Genomic DNA, 22,596 nt, shown 5'->3' with positions numbered 1-22,596 from the left:
CATAGAGCCGTCAAACCATTGAAGAAAGTCGATACCTGATGTAGCCGCCAACAGTCTGGATATCCTGTTGAACTCTGCTCATCATTGACTGGTGTAGTGCCTGATCCACATCGTCAGCATTCTGCACTGGTGGACCGCTCTGATGGATTTTACGCCGCAAGAATGTCCTAGATATGCTCAATTGGATTCAGGTCATGGTTACTGGGTGGCCAAGGTAGACTAGCTATGACCTCCTGTGGCACTGCCACGCTGTCTAGGACCCCTCTTTGGTACCACTGGCCGTTCAGATTATTAACAGTTCTGAAGGATATGTGGCGGTGAGGTAACCATTACCATTCCAACACAGTGCTTGGCGCAAAAGAATGACATCACACGAGTCTCAAAAGAGCTATATCATCCCTTGCTGTCTACTAAAACATTGACAGACGTGAAAACGAAAACATTGGCGCAACGCATGCAAACGACCCAGGAAAGCATCGCATTGTCCTTGGCAAGTCACTGACCACCGAGAAGAAATATTATAGATAATAATCAGGATTCGATGATTATTTTTGTATCATATATTCATGTATTTCACAGACAAAAGGAGCTCTTTATTGCATAAACCAGACATTGCCATGCATTAAAGTTGCAATTTCATATTTTTAAGTTATATTTTTAAAATTTATTAAAATAAAGCCTTAAAATAGATGGTATCTATAAACAGTCCGACCTTGTTAAAGAATAATCCTATTAATCCTATAATTCACTATTGCCAGTTGAGAAATTGGCAAAAATATCATGTTCATCTTCAAATTCAAACGTTTGAAGATAGCTACTCCATGGTGGAGAATAGAAAACAAGGGAGGTAATTGTGAGGTAATTGTGTTATTATTTCCGGTGTAAATGAGTTTTAAGTGTGAGAATGACACCTATGATCGTATAATAGTGAGTTGACAACCTATTGAGCAAAAGACATAGAAATAATTATGTTTTGACTTTCTTAGAAAATATGAAATTGTAACTTTCAAATTTCTCACAATATCTCAAGTTATATTTTCAGTGCAGCCGCTCATCGCGGTAAGGCTCTCACTTCGTATTGGGTAGGAGAATGTGCGAGTCCCAGAATACCCTTTAAAGTCGGTAAATTATTAGGATCTACTGGTTTGAATTCAAATCTTTGTATCAAGGTTGTCATGAATAAAAATAACTCCATTTTAGCCAAAGATTCTCCAAGGCAGATTCTTCTTCCTGAAATATAGTAAAGTATCTTCTTGTATAAAGAAATGCGATTGTCGATTGGATAGGGCAATAAACTCTTAACTACATAATTGTTCTTACCTGGAAACTATTTCTAACGACGAGATCTATAATTTTAGGTCAACTTTTACTGAGGAATGTGCCATACACATGATATTTGGACATATAGTAGGAATATCCAGATTGAGATGTCTCCGGAATTATACATAAATAAATAAATGTATACATAAATAAATACATAACAGACTTCCTCCATACCGATGCCATACTGTATACATACCTAGATCCGTTTATAGTAGGAACCCTTGTGATTAACCGTGTATACAGAACAGACAGTCTATTTTAATTTTAAGATATAAATGTACGTGAGAGAAAGAGAAATGGGATTTAACGTCCACTCAACACAAACTAGGTCATTTCGGGACTAACATATGGTTTAATTTTATTTACATAATTCGCTTGCGCGTAGGGGTCTTTAGCAGTGGGAGGAAACCGGAGGACCCGGAGAAAATCCACGAGGTTGGACAGGCGACCCTACTCCTTGTCACGTACAACCGGGGATTCGAAACCACGCCAGTCGACTCAATGACAGCTTTATGATACAGCGCGCACGCTAAGTATTCAGCCATCCACCCCCCCCCCATAAATGTACGTAACATGTGCTTGTAAATATTGACGTAAATAAAAGTGTATTATTATTTTCAAAACAAAAGATAAAAAGGAATATCCAGTGCCCGAATTGTGACATATCTGTATTTTAGTTACAAAAATATGACTAGAAACTGGTATATATACTATTTAAAAAAAGTAGGGGATATTTGATTTTTAAGTGTTATTAAAGTCACCTAATGAAACTGACGAAGAAACAAATGACAAAATGAAATGAAGTTCACATTCATCGATTTATTCCAAATGATCGTTAGACTAAGTAAGGCACAGACTGACCATTATAAGGGTAAAATGATACCAGGGGTCAAACAGCAAAGTTACCACAGCATCACAACCAAGTCAGTAACGGGTAAATCCTCCTCTGTTTGCCAAACAAGCATTGATTCGACGTGGCATACTCCTAATGAGACGTCTAAGGTCATTTTGGTCCAGATTGTCCCATTCCTGTTGCAACGCAGCAGCAAGTTCTTGGACATTGGCAGGACGTTGTTGACGTTGACGTAACCTCTGTCCAAGCATGTCCCAGACATGCTCGATGGGGGAAAGGTCGGGACTCAGTGCTGGCCAAGGTAATGTGGTGATGTTCTGTTGTTGGAGGTAACCTGTAACGATCCTGGCCCTGTGACATCTTGCGTTGTCATCCTGGAAGATGAAACGGCGGCCATGACGTCGTGCGAACGGCACAACATGGACTGCCAAGATGTTGTCCCGGTATTACTGGCCTGTAACACGCCCTGCAACAACATGTAAAGCCGTTCTTCCAGCAACAGTGATGCCTCCCCACACCATAACAGAACCACCCCCAAATCGATCATGTCTGATGACGTTAACGTCTTGGAAGCGCTCGTTTCGACGACGCCACACCCTCCTACGTCTGTCCAAAAAATCAACAGTGAACCTTGACTCATCTGAAAACATCACATTGCTCCAGCGTCGATTATCCCAGTGTTGACGATCCCTACACCAACGACGTCTTGCCTGAATGTGATGATCTCTCAAACAAGGGATCACGCGAGGACGTCGGGCGCGAAGGTGACCCCTATGCAGTCGATTCCGAATCGTCTGGCCACTCACTCTCACACCAGTGTCTGTTTGAAGACGAGCGCTGATCTGATTTGCTGTGACGACACGATTTCTCAAGGCCAAGGTACGGATAAATCGATCCTGGGCTTGAGTTGTCGCCCTTGGTCGACCTGAGCGTGGTCTGTCCTGTACAGATTGTGTATCACGGTATCTGGACCATAGCCTGCTTATGACAGACTGAGAAACATTCATCGTCCGCGCCACAACCGCCTGTGTTGTGCCGATCTGTAGCATGCCAAGGGCACGTAACCTCTCATTTTGGGTAAGCCGACGCATATCAAAATTTGTTTTCTGGTCACTAAAACGATTAAACTGATGTTTCCACCCTGGAATTCAATGCCACAATGACTGTAACATTCAAAGTCAGAGTCGTGCAAATCTTGGGTTGGACCCCCATGATGATCCCAAGCATCACCTGTATTCCATGCGGTAGCTATTGGTGCGTTTGGGCGTCACATGTAACTGGAAATGTTTCTTCTGTTAGGTTCTATAGTGACTTTTTTCGTAGTCATTTGCATATTTTAGTATTATGCCCCCAAAATCAAATATCCCCTACTTTTTTTGAATAGTATATATATAAAAGAGTGTCGTCATACCTAGAGAAAAGGGAATGAATTCTTCTCTTTTTACAAGTTGTCCATTTTCATCAAGGAATCGTTCAGGTCGAAAAACGCCGGCGTCACCCCATACTCCGTCATCTGCCAATACCGAGTCGATATTTCCAAACACCACTGTGTGCTTTGGAATAACATAACCATGAAATATAACATCCTTACCAACAGTGTGTGGAAGCCCAACTATAGCGATGTTAGCAATTCTCAAAACTTCCAGCAGAACAGCTTGGGTATACGGCATAGATGACCTGTCTTTCATAGAGGGTAGACGACCTGAACCAACGACATCTTGAATCTCTTTATAACATTTGGCTTGTACGCTTGGATTATGAAGTAAGTAGAGAATCGTCCATAGAATAGTTGTTGATGTTGTTTCTGTACCAGCTACAAACAGATCTCCGATTGATTTGATTAAATTATCCTCTGAAAATAGAAGATTAAATTATATGTTTTATTTTATTTCATGTGACCCGCCCTTAACTTGTCCGAAACAAAAACTTGGATATTGACCAAATTCGCTAAGGATCCTTTATGTCTTCAAGAATCGTAATGTGTCGCGATGAAAAAAACGACAACAATCGGCTTCATTCTCTTATAGTTCTAAACTACTGAATGAAAGATCGTGGAACGATGACAATGGGTTTCCTCAATGACCATAATGCTTCACAACAAATTTGAAAGAAAACAAACTCAGTTTAAAACTTTTGACGCAGAAATAACTGAAATGTGGGCGTATAAAAAGAAGGTCTTTAAGAACTTGACATGACAATTGGTGCAATTAAGACCATTAAAAGCTGCATGCATTTACGTTTCAAAGTTTTCCTGGCTGCACCTTTTCCGACTATCCGGTGTTGCTTTTACATAATTTTGTTGATGAGTTACGATATTTTTTAGACTGATTGGAATGATTGCTAAGCGAATCTTATCCGTTGTTTTTAGAAAGAGAAGGTATGATAAATGTCACTATTCCACAGATAAATGGGGTGAACGTTTGTACTTCAGAACCCAATGTCAAGGTTTATTTGTAAATATACGCCAAGGACTGTTAGATATGCAAATTGCCCAACAGATAAAGAGTGATATTATGTGATTGTGCCTTTACTTACTATCTATGGTGGATTCCTCGCCTGATTTTTCTACGCGTTTCATTTCTTTAATATAGCTGCTGATAAAATCATTGGTGTTGTTCTCGTCATAATTCTTCAGATGATCATTAACAGAAGGTTCAATTAAATTCATCTCTTGTGTTTGATTATTACGAATCGTTCTCTTAAATTTGAAAAAATCACCAGGTAAGAATCGGAGCACCGGTAAGAAATTTAGTAAACTTGAAGACCCCGCCACAGCAAAATTCTCGTCCACTCTCTCTACAAAATCTATAAATACCGGATCACCATAATCAAATCTTTGACCATAAACTATAGATGAAATGACGTTGGAAACAGAAGTTTGGGTCAATCGTTGGATATTAAACGCTTTACCATTATGTTTTCCAATGACTTCAACATAATAACCAATTTCTTCCAATATTTTGTCCTCGAGTACTGTTCTCCCGAAACCAAATTCTCTTAATGTTTCCAGAGCAAATTTTCTTTGTTCTTTCCACAGCTGACCCGAAGAAAATACAATACCTGAAAAACACAAATCTGGCATTTACAAATTTTAAACAAACAATCTAACATTGAGGCTGATGCCCCATCTACAAATCTCAAATTAAATATAGATGACACATACTAATTGATTGCACAAAGTACAAAATGATCATGAACGATTTTAGTCACGGTACTAATGTAATAAAACTATACACACGGGTTCGCAAGTCGCACTCAATTAGAATCGAACCCCAAAGTCTCGACTAATCAAATTTCTTAAAGATATGCTTAACCTGAGCGGAAAATGTCTGTTATCGACCTTAGTCAAGGTATTGGGTCAGCACTCTCGCTTAATCTCTACTTAACATAAATTACTCATCATTGAACTCAGTCAAAGCATTCACATATAATAGTAACCTACACCAAGTTTGATCATTCTGCAAACGGACGAACCCATTTAATAGTCTAATGCTTAACTTCAGAAGTCGGAGCCACGGTGGCTCAGTAGGTAGGACGTTGACTCGCTATCCCAGAGGTCTTGTGTTCGATCCCTGCGTTGCCCGAGAAAGTTCATCGGAATTTCCGGGGTGGTTCCCACTTATCAATGGTGTAGGACGGAGGGGCTGGCAAGTAACAATGTATAGTCGTTCGAATCGAACAAAAAACTAAGGTCCCGAGTACACATTGGCGTGTACGTAAAAGAACCCTTAACAGTTGGAATTCGAAATAAGCGTAGGCCATAGCGCCGCTTTCCGGACAAAATTTCCCTCATGGCACACCGCATGGCGTATGCCCGTCTTCATTAGCTCAGTAGGGCGTTTCATTTCATTTCCGTCTTCAGAAAAGTAAGACGTTAAACCTCATTTCATACAGTGTTACTTTAGTATTAAAAGCCAATGATAAAGGTTGTAAGCTTTTAAGTAAAATTGAGTCCGGTAAAAATAAAACGAAACAAGCAAAACGAATTGAAAAGCACGATTAATTTGATGAATTATTAGCATTTTTGGTCGCATGAAATTGACAAATTTTCAAATTGAAATTATGCTTCTATCGAATTTAGCCATATTTTTATATATAAGGATTTAAGGTCTTCGTGGACTCTTGCATTGTTAACCAGTATCATTGGGCTCCCGAGCGTATCACATTTACTCAATAACAGGTAAGCCGCAGTGGACCACCCAGTGGACATAGAATAAAGAACAGCATGAGATTGTATAGTTCGTTAAAGGGACATTATGGGACTAAATCACAAAAACTGCGTAAATTCAAGACTTTCACAATAGCCTGCCAAGGGATAACGGATAGTCGTTCGGATAGTAAGGCAGACCTAGGTCTCATGTACATAATGGCGTACACGTAAAAGACCCCCCTGACAATATAAGAGTAGGCCATAGCGCCGCTATCTGGGCAGTGTCCCTCATAGTACACTGCATAGCGTATGCCTGTCTTCATTAGCCCTGTCGGGGCAGAACAGTAGGACGTTAACCCCATTTCATTTCTTTTAAATTTCCTACTTTCTATGGGCATTGACATTTCTTAATAGAATTTCAACTTTGATGGGTTATTTTTGTGAACGCCCGTGCACGCCAATGTGTACATAGGAGCTTGGGGAACTTACTTGACCAACACTAAAATCAGTGTTTATTATCCTATATAGAGAGAAATGGGGTTTAACGTCCATTCAACACAGACCATGGCATTACGGGACTAACACACGGTTCAATTTAATTTCAATAATTCGTTTGCAGTTTTGAAAGGAGCGTGGCCGACAACCCGACATCACGACATTTTAACCCGACAATACGACATTTTCATTCGACATCACAATAAAAATGTCGCGAACTAAAGTCGTATTGTCGGGTTAAAATGACGTGCTGTTGAGTTGTCCCCTTATGAAGATCGAAATCACAACATTGTAGAGAAGTCATATCTCACGTACTCATGTTAAAATGTTTGAGTGGTTGAGTCATAAAAAAGATTTATAAAATCAAAACAGAGATGATTTTAGGTGAACATAGAATATCATGTTTATCACTTGTGTTGGAAAATTTCTATTGCATCATTTGGCTTAGTAACCAATCATCATAATTAATTACGTACTATTTGTCCAATTAAATAATTGACAGAGCTGTCTCGAGGACACTGTCAATGTTATAAGAGTGGTTTAGGTCCTATAGATTTTAGACATCATGAAGATTCCTCAGTGTTAGACAGGTGCTAAATTCGGAAGAAACCGCCGAGGTTCAAGAGACACCAGCTGAGATGGAGTAGACCCCAATGATTTGTAGGTGAGCCATATGATGTTGGCAGTAAACTTGATCTGCAAATTAGTGTAATATATTATGCATTGTAGCCATGTTATCCAGCTTGATATAAAAAGTAGAAGCGAACTGATGCATTGTTATTCCTGGAAGATAAACGTCTTAAAAGAAGAAAATACACAACGTGAAAAGGAATCCAAAGAAGAGAATTACAACTACTAAACCATCACAAGGCTGTGTAGCCGAAGAGATTATGCGTCACATGTTGGACGTGGGGAGTTTTGCTGCTGTCTTTCCACATCTAACCAGCTACTCATAGTACTACATAGTACTACAAACAATCAGCTACCTCAGACAATCCTTATATATCGATAAATTAATGTTGACAGGGGTGGGTGTTATAAAACAAATGGAATTTATTGCATGCAAATGTTATTTAACACCTCCAATTCATGAAATTGATTAAAACATCCTTATCATGTTATGACCCATAGGTGGTCGAAATTGGCACTGGCTTGATACGGCGAACAACCTCGTGGAAGTCATTAGTTACTTCTGGCCTGTATTATGTAATGTCCTTTGTATTGTAAAGAAATCTGTATTGAATGTTTAATCTGGTATATGTTGCAATATAGCCAGCTGCATAATCTCTTTGATCATCCTTTGTCTAGAAAGGGTATAAGCAGGAATCAAGAGGAGATTATTCAGTGGGCAGGCTATGGGCGCCTTGGGTTAAGGCTAGAACCAGGGGTCATGTAAGTTGGTTGGAATGGCGACCGCGCCGATCTCGCGTCCAGGCCAGAAGACCTGTGGTTAGCATGCTCAGGACTGGCGGAGCCGTCCAGGCTGAGTGCAGCCGAGCTATGACCAGGATTTTCTCAACACAAGTTAGCTTTAAGGAGTCGTTTAATTTCACGGAGTTTTCGTACTTTATATGCTTACAATATTAAAAGTATTATAGGCTTTTAAACCAAAGTTGTCATCATCCAGAACCGATTCAAAGAACGAATAGTTTAACAAGGGCCTGGGTCGTGATTATTAAATTACCAGAGAGGTACTTAACAATTTGTTTGCAAACTACAGCACGTATGCTTTAATAATGGCTCTTTATTATTGGAGCGGTTGTCACAATTTCACCTCGTAGATAATACGAGAGCCCGTTACCAAACTTATGAAATTCAAATTAAATTGCGTTTAATAACCTCCCACTGTTCTGCACCGACTGGTTTATCGAAGATGGACATGCGCCATACAGTGTTGTATTGGAAAATTGTGCTCTGACAGCAGCACTACGCCCAAATGTCGAGTGTTCTTTTATGTGCACGCCAATGGACTTTCGTTCCATCCGAACGGTTAATTGCTGTCCTTGCCAGAGCGTCTGTCCTGGACCACTGACAAGGGTAAATCACCCTGGTTATGAAATTCAATTCAAAATGTTTACCTTTTCTTTTTGAGAGTAAATCATTGATAAACATTGGCGGTCTGTTGGTAAATTCGTCGGCCCTTTTCACTAAGGCTTCTTTAATCAAATCATAACCATTGATGAAGATGAATAATTTCGGTCCAAAATAAACGCTAAATATATCTCCATATTTCTTCCTCAGTTGTCTTGTAGCAACTCGGACATCTCCTCCTCCTTCTAAAAATAACAAATCGCCTACGAAGGGGAGTGTAAATCTTGGACCTGGGGGGATTCCGCGAGGTTTTCTCGATAGCAGCCATATTCCAATACAAACACCCACCAGTAAAACGGTCCCCAAATTCATGTTAATTCCTTGTAACGTATCTTGAAATGGTTTTAAAAACCCAGCCATGACTAAACACTCACAACTTGTAACGCTTATGAATAAGGTATGGTTAAAACCGGGTCAGCTACAAAACCCAATATATTCAGTAACGTTATAACCCGTCCTTGACGTTTAGTGTATTTACTGAGTTACATTGAATGACTCAACAATTTAAATCATTGCACAATATCTAGGTCAAATAACGTATACGTCTTTGTATGAACTTTATTATAGACATTTATTGAAATATGACTTAATAATGGCCTACATGTCTGCACCAATGGGGGAGTGGTGTGTTTGTGGGAGGGGGGGGGCACAGTGTGTAATGAGGGAAACTACAGCATTCTAGCCTACTCTTCACCGAAATCCTATTGCCAATGGCCCTTTTCCTCGCACGCTATAAACCATTTAGCTTCAATACACCCAATATACACAAAAGATTCACATAAATCACAATACAAATGTATATCAATAATGACTTAACAATCTTAGTATATTTATTAAGTCCAATATTGATTTGAAAATTGTCTTCAATAATCCAAATGTGATCTGAAGGCGATCTCCTACTGCCGGATTGCAGAAATTGTGCTTTCTCGACTTACTCGTTTGGGTTTGTATATGATGACTCGTTCATTATGTCATTATCCTTATAATCCAACACATATATAAATAAACATATTATTAAGGATTACATAATATAATATAAATTTTAATTAGATATAAAAGGAAGTAATTGGAATATGTGACCCTAAATATTGCTCACCGAAATAAAAAATCATTGAAATATCGCTAACGGAAATAACTAACATTGAAATATTGCTAACCGAAATCCCTAACATTGAAATATTGCTCACAGACTGAATTAACGTTGAACTATTGTTGACGGAAATAACTAACATTGAAACAATATTGCTTACAGAATATACTAATATTAAATTTATTTCTCACGGAATTACCCAACATTGAAATATTGCGCCCCGAAATAACTAACATTGAAATATTGCTCCCCGAAATAACTAACATTGAAATATTGCTCATCGAAATACATGTAACTAATATTGAAATATTGCTCAACGAAATCTCTAGCATTGAAATATTGTTTACGGAAATAACTAACATTGAAATATTGCTGCCATAATATGCTAATTTTAAAACATTGCACACGGAAATATATCTCACCGAAATAATTTACAATGAAATATTGTTTAGAGAAACAGCTGACATTGTGTGAAATAGACGTTTACGGTTGGAATGGAATAATTGTTGGGTTATTATTTATTTAGAACTGATTGAAATATACGAAAAGTTCAGTTTCTGGATGTAAAGACAATGATACTGGATCCATACATGAAATGAACCGGAATACTATGACATTGATGAGAAATTTTGTCCTTGTCTATTCACTGGGCCTCTTATAAGATTATCGTTATATAACGTAAACATAAAAATTAGGACCTTTAAACATACATTATGCAAGAGCTATGTCTGCCTATTGTAGGTCTTTCTTTAGGCCTGAAATGCTATTCAAATTATTAATTAGTCATTATTTAACATATCTAGACCATAATCAACTCTCGATGTCATCGCTAGCCTGCGATATTTACTGGATTAGGATCCGATTTGCTGCTCAACATTCATTCATGATAAATCATGAAATGGATAATCGCGTCTATGTTCTTTTTTTATCTAGTAATGATGATCGTGGCAATTTTCAGCAAATACCCTTTACATTATCTAGTTTTTAACTATTATAGTGAGACCTGTTGTTGTTGATCTAATCTCCCATAATGTATCTTTAATGTATAAATAGGAATTATCATTCATTAGTTTGATGTAATGTATTTCATAGAAAACATATGACCTTTATTGTATAAATAGACATTATCATATATTAATTATTCTCACAATATCGTTCAAAGATGATTCATATCGTTCAAGTCCATCTCGGCACGGCTATCACTTCGTATTGGGTAGGAGAATGTGTGAGTCCCAGAATACCCTTTAATGTTGGTAAATTATTAGGATTTACTGGTTTAAATTCAAATCTTTGTATCAAGGTTGTCATAAATAAAAATAATTCCATTTTAGCCAAAGATTCTCCAAGACACACTCTTCTTCCTGAAATTAGAAATGTATCTTTTTTTTAATATTGATGATATGCAAAGTATGTCTTGTTGTTCGGAACGGACCAAAAATTGAGGTCCTTCCGTGTAAACGGAAATGAAATGAAATGAAATGGGGTTTAACGTCCTACTGTTCTGCTCCGAACTGGGCTAATGAAGACGGGCATACGTCATACAGTGTGCTATGAGGGAAATTTTGCCCAGACAGCAGCACTACGGTCTACTCTTATATCGAATTTCAGATGTCAAGGGATCTTTTACGCGCACGCCAATTTGTACATGGGACGTCGGTTTTTGTCCCATCCGAACGACTAGACAGTTGTCCTTGTCATGCCCTCCGTCCTGCATCACGCCGGAAAATCTGGATGAAAACTTTCTCGGCCAATGCAGAGATCGAACACCCGATCTCCAGACTAGCGAACCAGCGTCTTACCCACTCTTAGCCAGCGTGACGCCCCCCCCCCCCTCCACGTGTAAACGGTGTCGTGCATGAGTAACCACAGAAATAAAATGCGCAATATAAATTCTTTGTAAAAGAATGACTTTTTTTATACATAGTATTTTACTATGGGACGAAAATCCGACGTCCAGTGTTCTTTTACGTGTACAGCAATGTGTACACGGAACCTCGATTGTCCATCTCATCACGACTGAACACTGTTCCTTCTGAGGCCCTCCTGCTTGCACTATTGGCAAGGGAAAACCACGCCGGAACGTTCTGCCCACCGAGATCTCCAGGTTAGCAAACCACCATCATATTCACTGAGCCACCGTGGCTGCTGCACCATGAAATACGTGACATTTAGAAACAGTAATGTGCATAATTTTCTACCCAGCTACTTTGCTGACTACACAGATCCTATTTCGTTTTGGTTTTAATCAGATTGGCTACACTGCTGTTACGAATATGATAAAATATCAAGGAGCATCTTACCCATAGAAAAGGGAATGAATTCATCTCTTTTTACAAGTTGTCCATTTTCATCAAGGAATCTTTCAGGTCGAAAAACGCCGGCGTCACCCCATACACCGTCATCTGCCAATACCGAGTCGATATTTGCAAACACCACTGTGTGCTTTGGAATAACATAACCATTGAATATAACATCCTCATCAACAGTGTGTGGGGGTCCAGTTATAACAATGTTAGCTATTCGGAGAACTTCCTGCAGAACAGCTTGGATATATGGCATATTTGATCTGTCTTTCATAGAGGGTAAGCGACCTGAACCAACGACATCTTGGACCTCTTTGTAACATCTAGCTTGTATGTTTGGATGATTAAGGAAGTAGAGAATCGTCCATAAAATAGTTGTTGATGTTGTTTCTGTACCAGCTATAAAAAGATCTTTAATTGCTCTGTTTAAATTGGCCCCTGGGAATAGAAGATTAAATTATATGTTATTTAATAACCAAATAAAAACTAGCACGTGTTTACGATTACTTCAAAACAAAAAGGAGCCACTGTGATTAGGTTAGTAAGAAGCTGGCTCGCTAGTCTGGAGGTTGCGGTTTCGCTCCTGGTCTTTGCCAAGAACGTTCATCGGGATTTTCCGGCGTGGTTCCCCCTTGTCAGTGGCGCAGGACGGAGGGCCTGACAAGAACAGCCGATTGAATTCGATATCCGGGCAAAATTTCAATCATAGCACATTGTATCTCGTATGCCTGTCTTCCTTAGCCTAGGCGGAGCAGAACAGTAGAACGTTAAACCCCATTTCATTTTATTTCATTTCATCACAAAAATAGGGTCGGTCGATCAGGAAAAGCTTTTTTTTTGGGGGGGGGGGGGGGGTGGATAGAACTAAGTGCACTTAAAAATTAATCGTGTAGTAAACTTTCGATTACTTGCAATCTACAGCTTTTGTGATGTTATTTTAAATATCATAAGATTATCTTTTATTATTTGTCATTTCTCGCTTAATTGCTGAGTATGTTTCTATACAATAATGCCGATTCGTCCTGTTATAAATACAAATTATTCAAATTAACGACTAAAATAAAAAAAAATAAAAACATGTCATGAGTTTTAAATAGCAATGTTAAGTTGAACATGAGGAAAATAGTAATAATCCTCAATTTATATAGCGCAATAATCCTAAAACCAAATTTTTCAGAGATTTTCGTTAATGGTCGGGTGAAGACAATGGACAGTACATGACCTAAAACCGATCATTGGGGCACACCACACATCATAGGGAACTTTACAGATTTGACATCATCAACCTTGACACATTGTTGTCTGTTTTCTAGGTATGCTCGAAGCCAGCCTAAAACAGTGCCTCCAATCCCTTTTTGCCCCTTCAGAGCTTGGAGAAGATCTTCGGCAACTTGAGTGTCTAAGACAGACGATAAGTCTATGATATGAAAATAGCAAATAGAGAACTGAAATGGGGTTTAAGTCCTACTGTTCTGCTGCGACTGGCCTATTCTTATACGTGCACGCCAATGTATACACGGTTTTCCGTCCCACCCGAACGAGTAGACAGCTGTACTTGTCAGGCCCTCCGTCTTGCACCAATGACTAAGGTAAACCACGTCGGAAGATCCTGGTGTAGGGATCGAACACGCGACCTCCAGGCTAGTGAGCCAAAGTCGTACCCACTAAGCCACTGTGGCTCCACGGACGACGAGAGAGAGAGAGAGAGAGAGAGAGAGAGATGGCGGGGGAATGAATACGCATGGATCCAAAAGTAATCATTAGGTTTCGCGTATTATATGATTTTGTGCAAGGGAGCAGCAGTTGTTATTGATGTGCATCGGTCTGGCCACGATGAATTCAAATGAAACACGATCATGAACCCCAAAACACGCAGAGAGCACTTTATAATGCGACTCTAATGGAGAGAGAGAGAGAAAGAGAGAGAGAGAGAGAGAGAGAGATGGGCTTTAACGTCCACTTGACACAAACTAGGTCATTTTAGGACTAATATAAGGTTCAATTTTATTTCAATAATTCGCTTGCGGGTAGGGGTATTTAGCAGTGGGGGAAACCGGAAGACCCGGAGAAAACCCACGAGGTTGAACATGCGACCCTACTTTTTGTCACGTAAACCGGGTATAATCGAACCCACGCCAGTTGACTCAATGACAGACAATATGATACAGCGCGCACACCCTAACCATTCGACCATTTAACTCCCCAAGACTCTATTGGAGATATCATAGAATCAAAATCCATTCGACACAAACTAGGTCATTTCGGGAGTAATATATCTCCATATTTCTTCCTCAATTGTCTTGTAGCAACTCTGATATCTCCTCCTCCTCCTAGAAATAACAAATCGCCTACGAAGGGTAGTGTAAATCTTGGACCTGGAGGGATTCCGCGAGGTTTTCTCATTAGCTGCCATATTCCAATACAAACACCAAATACTAAAACAGCCCGAAGGTTCGTAGCATTCTCACAAAACTCTTTGATGCCGTCTAAATTAATGTTTTGAAGTGTATCTTGAAGTTTTGTTAGAACCCAAGCCATAACTGAACCTTGTGAAGCAGACGAAGATATAGTTTAACAATACACTATATCTTTTATACTTAAAGTACAAAACATTAAAGAGTCAACAGCCTAAATATATAACCCGACCTTGACAATAAATGTGATACTTTTCACCACACGTCATAATTATATAGCCTACTGATAACCTCAACTTTATGACTAAACAAATGAAATGGATTTAACGTATTATTTCAGTGAATTGAGGTTTAGCGTCCGTTTTTCACTTATATTTGACATACGAAACTTAAATATATCGTATCTATCTACAATTCGCTCAGTTTGAGAGGGGGAGGAGAAACTGGGGTTTATAGTCGAGAATCAAAACCACGCTACTTGACTCGACGCACGCGTTGAATCACTAGTGTATATAATAATAATAATAGTTTATTCACAACTACATGTACAAGCATGAGTATGGAAATTACAACAAACATTTCACATTGTGATGCATTACAATATCTTATTAAATATCTTACAGAATAACATTAATTTTCAAGACGTGTGGTACATATTAAAGCTGAACTCCGGTTACAAAACTACATAAATAATTAAATAAAAAAAAATACAGCTCTAAATAATCGCCATACTTGTTTTCAATTTGTAGAACAAGCATAGCGATTGTATGTCGTACGAAAAAAGAAGCAGGCCACGCCCACATATCCGTTTTTACTCTAATTTCAAAGCAGTTATGTTCAGCGAAATACGACAGACGTCTCAATCGAATGGCAATCTCTAGCGTCTGGTTATTCCAGTCTACACCGATAGTATTTATTGCGCAAGCCTTCCAGATAAGAATATGGAGTCACCGTTTGACATGACTTGTGGAATATGTCTAACCTCGTTCTTCGAGTCGCTTGTTAAAAATTGCGCTGAAACGCTTTATGGTACATGATTCGTGTACCAATGGTAAAATGTTTATTTTGTCTTAAATATTGGATATCAGAAGCCCATCTTTCCCCAGTAAGATCACAACACCAATGTTGATTAAAATTGACAAATAATTCGCGTTTTCATTGTCGAAGGTTTTGGATGATATTGAGTTAGAGACTTAGCTACTTTAAGTTGAATTGAATCAGTTATATGAGGTTTGATAAATGGAGAGAGATATTGTTGTCTCAGATTATCATAAAATGGACAATACAATAAGAAATGTTTTTCATCTTCTACTAATTGAAGGTTGAATTTTTCACATAATCTCTAATTACGAGGAATAAAGGGTTTACTGTATCTTCCCTTTTCAACTTACAGTGTATGTGCACTATACGATGTTACATTACATACATATGCATCTTAACAATGACACAAAATTTTGCTTCATATGCAGTGTATAAGTTATACATGGGTTAATGGGCACTTGTTATTTTGAAGATGGTTGTGTTGTGTTTTAAGATATATATATAGATATGGTATATAGACTGGTATATTGTTATCATATGTAATAAGATATACAGGTATATTAAAGCACCTGCTACTTTTCTTATTTAAAAGTATACATGTATATTATACTTACATTTAAATATACATCAAATCATACAATATAATATTACAAACATACATGTTATAAATGAAATGGGGTTTCACGTCTTACGTGTCTGTGCTAACCGGAATAATGAAGGTGGCTATACGGCAGGCAGAGTCTGAATTTAAAGAGTCTGTCAGCTGTTTGAGGGGGAATGATCAGAAAGTAAATGTACACGAATTAGGGAAATCACCTAATAAAATGACGTCACGGCCTATAAATTACTTTGGGAAGAACTAGAAGAATATTCAAACGGTCAATCCCACTCAATATTTTATCAGATGATTATTACATGTTGGGCTGAAACAATACAGACAGAGCAACAAAAGTCCATGTCTTTGCTCCAAAATTTGTATGAGGTTGATCACTGAAATTTCGAGATAGATGTACGAAAAACATGTAAATATCCACCGTACTTATCACCGGGACCAACCTCTTAACCGAGATGGTAAAATTTAATTGTGATCTTCAACCGTCTTAGTCCGTCGCGATATACAGGATTATCTCCCATTATCAGGAAAGAGGATCGACTATGCGTGACATTCTAAATAATTAATACAATACATTTTCGGGATATTTTTTCAAAATCATTGACGGATTAATATTATCGACGCATAGAGTACATAATATGACGCAATAAAAAGTGTCCTGTGTCCCTTCTTTTTACTAGAAAATAATGTCTATCGTTGATTCACCAAATTACACCCCCCCCCCCCACTCCCGCCGCCCAACATGAATAGCAATGGTGCTGTGGTCAGTTACATGCCATGTATGCCGTCTTATAACCATGTTGAATTCATCATCCCTTCACATGATTCAGAGTGATCTTAAACATGATTCAAGAGTCAACTTAAGGGAAGATATTAATGCTAACAGACTACTCACTTAATGCCTTTTCAGAACCGAGGTACATTTTGGTGTTCTTAACATTAACGATAATTAACTAAATTATGTATTTGTAGTCCGCGATTTCGAAACCTTATTCACAAACAAATCGACAGTGTCAACCTAACATAAATGGCAGGTCGAATGCAATGATTATTATGGGTGCTAATGGAAAACAGTATTCCGATACAGTGCGGCTTTCGGAGACCATGATAAGGAACCAAGATCTACCGATCATTTGAGGAATCAGAAAGGTCAGAACGAAAGGGGTTTTTGATTCTAACTATTTCCATACCTACAACTCTGTTATAAAACAGATGGTCTGATAGGAACGTGAAAACTCCATCGAATGGGCAGGCATGGGATCGAAATCACGCCTGTTGACGATCCTATTATCTAACACGCACGCATTTCACCGTTCGCCCCTCCCCCTCCCTCTTTATAACATGTGTCATTTTCCAGTAAGGGCAGGGGTGGGATGGCCAAATGATTAGCACGTGCGCGCTGTATCATAAGGTCTGTCATTGAGTCAACTGGCATGGTTTCGATTCCCCGGTTATACGTGACAAGGAGTTGGGTCGCCTGTCCGATATCGTTGGTTTTCTCCGGTTCCTCCGGTTTCCTCCCACTGCTAAAGACCCCTGCGCGCAAGCGAATTATTGAAATAAAATTGAACCATGTGTTAGATCTAGTTTTTGTCGAGTGGATGTTAAACCCATTTCTCTCTCTTTTTCCAGTAAGAGATCATACCCTGTATTGTACATGACACTCATCATCATCTCTATAAGGAAACATTTAAACAGTGGTATGTAATCATCGCGATTGAAAATAATATAACACAACACAGTTCTATGGATATAGCAATCTCTATATTATATACACACGACGTTTCGACAAGATTTCAGAAGTCGTTATCAAGCATACAAATTTACAAATGGGGAAAATGTGAAAGCGTTATATATAGGTACATTTAACAATAATAACAGAAACCATAAATTAACAATCGTGAAACCCTGGCTAAATTGGCTACACAAAGTAAGTAACATTTTTCCTCGTGAGTAAAATGTTACAAAATTATTTGGAATATGAATGCAAAAGAGTACTGCACTCACTCCAGCTCATGTTTGATTTGAGAAACTGAAATGATGCTTTGGACCCCCTGAATGATTACTTCTGCTACATCTGAACAACAAAGTCAATAAGGATTTCATATTTAGTTATCTTCGAGTAAATTTTAGAGCGGTGATATTTTAAACTAATCAACACGTGTACCAGGGTGTATTTGATGCCTTGGAAAAATATCGAGAACAGGCGCGGATTTAAGGGGGCGGGAGACCAGGTAACCGCGCCCGTGACACAAAGTCCTCTCTGGCACCGTCCCCAAAAATTAAACGTTCAGTTACACGTCGCAATCTGAAACAAACCCAATGCATGTTATCCATAAAGCTGTATGTTATTAATACACGATTCACAGATGTATATTAAATACACAGATGTATATTAAATACACAAATGTCTATTATATACACAAATGTATATTAAATACAGTAGTCAAATAACAACTTTGACTTGATTCTATAATCTGGTCATTTATCGGGGTATGGCTCGAACCTCATATTTAGAAGGAGCGTGGGTAATTCCAAAAACACCTTTTAATGTTGGTAAATTATTAGGATCTACTGGTTTAAATTCAAACCTTTGTATCAAGGTTGTCATAAATAAGAATAATTCCATTTTAGCCAAAGATTCTCCAAGACAGGTTCTTCTTCCTGCAAATAGAAACAATGGTTATTTTATATTATTTCTAGACACTAAAACTATTTTCAGTCATTTTATATCTAGAAAGGGTAACATTATTCCTTCGTTTGCAATACAATAATTCGCTTATGGAATTAGCAGAGGAGAGGGGGGGGGGGGGGTCCTATTCCTTGTCACGTACAAGCTTCAGATCACTTGAATCAATTATCTCATTGTTGCACGGCTTTTTTATGTACTCATTACAGTAATACATATGTGTTTATACCTAGAGAAAAGGGGACGAATTCCTCTCTTTTTACCAGTTGTCCATTTTCATCCAGGAATCTTTCAGGTCGAAAAACATCAGCATCTCCCCAGATTTTGTCGTCTGACAGAACTGAATCAAGATTTGGAATGACTACAGTCCCTTTTGGAATATGATAACCGTGGAATATTATATCCTCGTCAACAGTGTGCGGAATCCCAATAATAATAATATTAACAATTCTCAAAACTTCCTGCAGAACAGCTTCGGTATATGGCATAGATGACCTGTCTTTCATAGAAGGTAGGCGACCTGAACCAACGACATCTTGAATCTCTTTGTAACACCTTGCTTGTACGCTGGGATGATGAAGCAGGTAGAGAATCGTCCATAGAATAGTTGTTGATGTTGTTTCTGTACCAGCTGCAAAAAGATCTCCGATAGATTTGGCTAAGTTCTCCCCTGAAAATGACAGAAATATATATTTCATTGGATGTACATTATAGAGATGAATATAATGCAGGGATAAGAATGTACACTGATTTGTATAAACTTCCCAACGCATACATCACATTAGCAATAACTGTTGTTGTTTAGCTCGTGGTGTAAGAGAGGTGCTCAGTATATTCTAACATTTGAATTCAAGATCTAGTGACAGTGAGCATGCATACTCATTCGACACACGAGTGTTGGCAACATTCTTGATTCTTGCGCCATTACTTACTAAGAAGGTTAATTCACGAAGTCGCCATTTGGCTCGAGGACAGACCTTACGACCACCCAACCACCCAACTAAGATAGATAATACAGCACACATACTATTTATATAGGATTCTTCACCAGTTTTTTCAACTAGTTTCATTTCTTTAATATAGCTGCTGATAAAATCATTGGTGTTGTTCTCGTCATAATTCTTCAAATGATCATTAATAGATGATTCAACCAACTTCTTCTCAATGATCGCAACATTACGCATCGTTCTCTTAAATTTGAACAAATCACCAGGTAAGAATCGAAGAAATGGTAGGACATTCATCACAACTGTGGACCCAACCGCTGAGAAATTCTCTTCGATCTTCTCTAGAAATTCTTTAAATATTGGATCCTCATAATCAAATCTTTGTCCATAAACTAAAGATGAAATCACGTTGGATACCGAGGCTTGGGTTAAGCGCCACATGTCAAATTGTCTACCCTTCTGGTTTCCAATAATTTCAACAAAATATCCAATTTCTTCATTAATTTTGTCTTCAAGTATCGTTTTTCCAAAACCAAATTCTCTTAAAGTTTCTAGAGCAAATTTTCTTTGATCTTTCCATAACTGACCCGAGGACAGGATAATCCCTGAAAATGAAATTTCATAACTGTTAGATATTCGATTTGAGGACATAGAGAGGTGTATGCCTGGAATCCGAATATATGTCTACAAAACAGTAGACGTTATACCTCCCATAGCCGAATGTCCATTTTACAACGTGTTATGGAATGAAATCAATTGAAACAGGGTTTCGCGTCTTACTTTTCTATTCCACCCCTGTTAATGAAGACGGTTCATTTCAATCCAGGCTTTCGATCATGCAGCAAAAGAATCCAAGAACTAAAACCTTTCTTTATCAAATTTATCAGAATAATATCTACATGAATGTCTGTCTTAGAACTTCGAATTTCGATAAGACATTTTTGTATGACCATGCTAAAATCTGAATTCATTGATAGAAATCCACCTAAGAAAGATGTGGGGTAAGGTGGGGGCTTATACATAGATCAACATCTGTAAGGATAAATCACGAATTACGCTTATTGACTAGAATCTTTACCTTTTTTCTGGTTGATCATATCGGTGACAAACATGGACGGTCTGCTACTAAAGACGTCGGCCCTTTTCACTAAAGCTTCTTTAATCAAATCATAACCACTAATGAATATAAATAATCTCGGTCCAAAATAAACGCTAAATATATCTCCATATTTCTTTCTCAGTTGTCTTGGGGCTATTCTCACATCACCGTCTCCTCCGTCCAGGGACAATAGGTCTCCTAGTATTGGTAACGTAAATCTTGGACCTGGGGGGATCCCTCGGGGTTTTCTCATCAACCACCATATTCCAACACAAACACCAAATACTAAACAAGTTCTGATATTAACATTATCCTTACAAAACTCCTTGATATCGTCTATGGTAATGTCTTGAAATACGTCATGCAGTTTTGTTAGAACCCCAGCCATGTTATTGAACACTAACGAAAACTAACAACACAAACGAACGGTGTGTAGTTCAACTAAAGGTCAAGTGCGATATTGTAGTTTCTGTATATCAAACCCACATCACTTAAGCTACTGAACACATAACGTTAGACTTAATTTATACAACTACTACGTTAGCGTAATATATATCACAAATTGCATATTTGTCAGTTTTGTTCCATACTGATTTAATATATTAGAGTCTTGCATCAATAATGGACAAAATCCAATAAAATATCTCGACTATAAAGTGTTTCAACATACCCTTACACTTCATATCGCCGTTTATGTTGTTTGTTGTAGGTCATATCTATGGAGCGGAAATCAAGACATAATTGTTACATGAGCCAGTAATGCGTACGTTAATACGCATGACAAATGCTAAATTGTGTGACCTATTTCTTCAGTGTGGTTGTTTGGTTTATATTTTGTTGTATTACCGCTACTTTCAATTTTATGTCGTATTTATTACAATTACTGCATAAACAAGCTCAGACAGGCGTGGACATAATGGAGTTGGTTTAGAGAAGACACTATTTGTAGGTTTCACGTCAATACAGTACAACATATCATAGAGTTAAATTCTGATGAAATAAATACAACGAACAACCAAAACCAGGATATATGCTTTTGTTTGTTTGGGGTTTGTTGGGTTTTTTCTATTTGAATAGGAATAAGGTTTAGTGTGAACAAATCACTAAATCGGTCAGTTCGGGTAAATATTGTACTATTAATTTGCGCGAGGTGGTTTTTTTGTTTGTTTATAGAGTTTTGTTTTTTGGTATTTTAGTTGCACTAATGACTGAAAGGCCAGCCCGGGAACATAACGTATGACACAGTTAGCTTGCGCGGGGTGTTTTTTTACGAACTAAGGTAGGGAGAGAGAAATGGGGTTTAACGTCCACTCGACACAAACTAGGTCATTTAGCACTAACATATGTTTCAATTTTATTTCAATAATTCGCTTGCGCATAGGGGTCTTTAGCTTGTACAAGCGGGAAATGGAAACCACGCCACTTGACCCTATGGCGGACCGTTTGGTTCACGTGCACACGTTAAACCACTAGACCACCCAATACCCT

At 38.2% G+C, this 22,596-nt stretch overlaps 2 protein-coding genes across 5 annotated transcripts; both read right to left on the bottom strand.

Annotated features, from left to right (window-relative positions):
• Nucleotides 1-573: 573 nt before the first annotated feature.
• On the bottom strand, nt 574-9,364 carry LOC126811418 (cytochrome P450 2H1). Of its 2 annotated transcripts, none has more exons than XM_056098917.1 (4): nt 8,900-9,364; nt 4,712-5,236; nt 3,768-4,028; nt 574-1,230 (listed from the first exon to the last, which is right to left on the bottom strand). In XM_056098917.1, exons 1-4 carry the CDS (start codon nt 9,270-9,272, stop codon nt 1,052-1,054), a joined length of 1,338 nt encoding a protein of 445 aa, XP_055954892.1. In that variant the 5' UTR covers nt 9,273-9,364; the 3' UTR covers nt 574-1,051. The 2 variants fall into 2 exon arrangements, with proteins under 2 accessions (XP_055954892.1, XP_050392980.2); XM_050537023.2 differs by having other exon boundaries at nt 575-1,230; nt 3,588-4,028; nt 8,900-9,363.
• Nucleotides 9,365-11,153: 1,789 nt separating this feature from the next.
• LOC126811410 (cytochrome P450 2D20) lies at nt 11,154-21,941 on the bottom strand. 3 transcript variants are annotated; one of them, XM_050537006.2, is made up of 4 exons: nt 21,779-21,825; nt 20,090-20,614; nt 19,292-19,732; nt 18,126-19,037 (listed from the first exon to the last, which is right to left on the bottom strand). In XM_050537006.2, exons 1-4 carry the CDS (start codon nt 21,789-21,791, stop codon nt 18,859-18,861), a joined length of 1,158 nt encoding a protein of 385 aa, XP_050392963.2. In that variant the 5' UTR covers nt 21,792-21,825; the 3' UTR covers nt 18,126-18,858. The 3 variants fall into 3 exon arrangements, with proteins under 3 accessions (XP_050392964.2, XP_050392963.2, XP_050392962.2); XM_050537005.2 differs by having other exon boundaries at nt 21,088-21,816; XM_050537007.2 differs by lacking the exons at nt 18,126-19,037; nt 19,292-19,732; nt 20,090-20,614 and adding exons at nt 11,154-11,363; nt 12,303-12,743 and having other exon boundaries at nt 21,779-21,941.
• Between the last annotated feature and the right edge of the window lie 655 nt (nt 21,942-22,596).

Source organism: Patella vulgata, chromosome 2, assembly GCF_932274485.2.
Source record: "Patella vulgata chromosome 2, xgPatVulg1.2, whole genome shotgun sequence".
Taxonomy (NCBI): Eukaryota; Metazoa; Mollusca; class Gastropoda; family Patellidae; genus Patella; species Patella vulgata.
The sequence above is the reverse complement of the archived record's forward strand: the minus strand, read 5'-3'. Positions and strand labels throughout refer to the sequence as shown.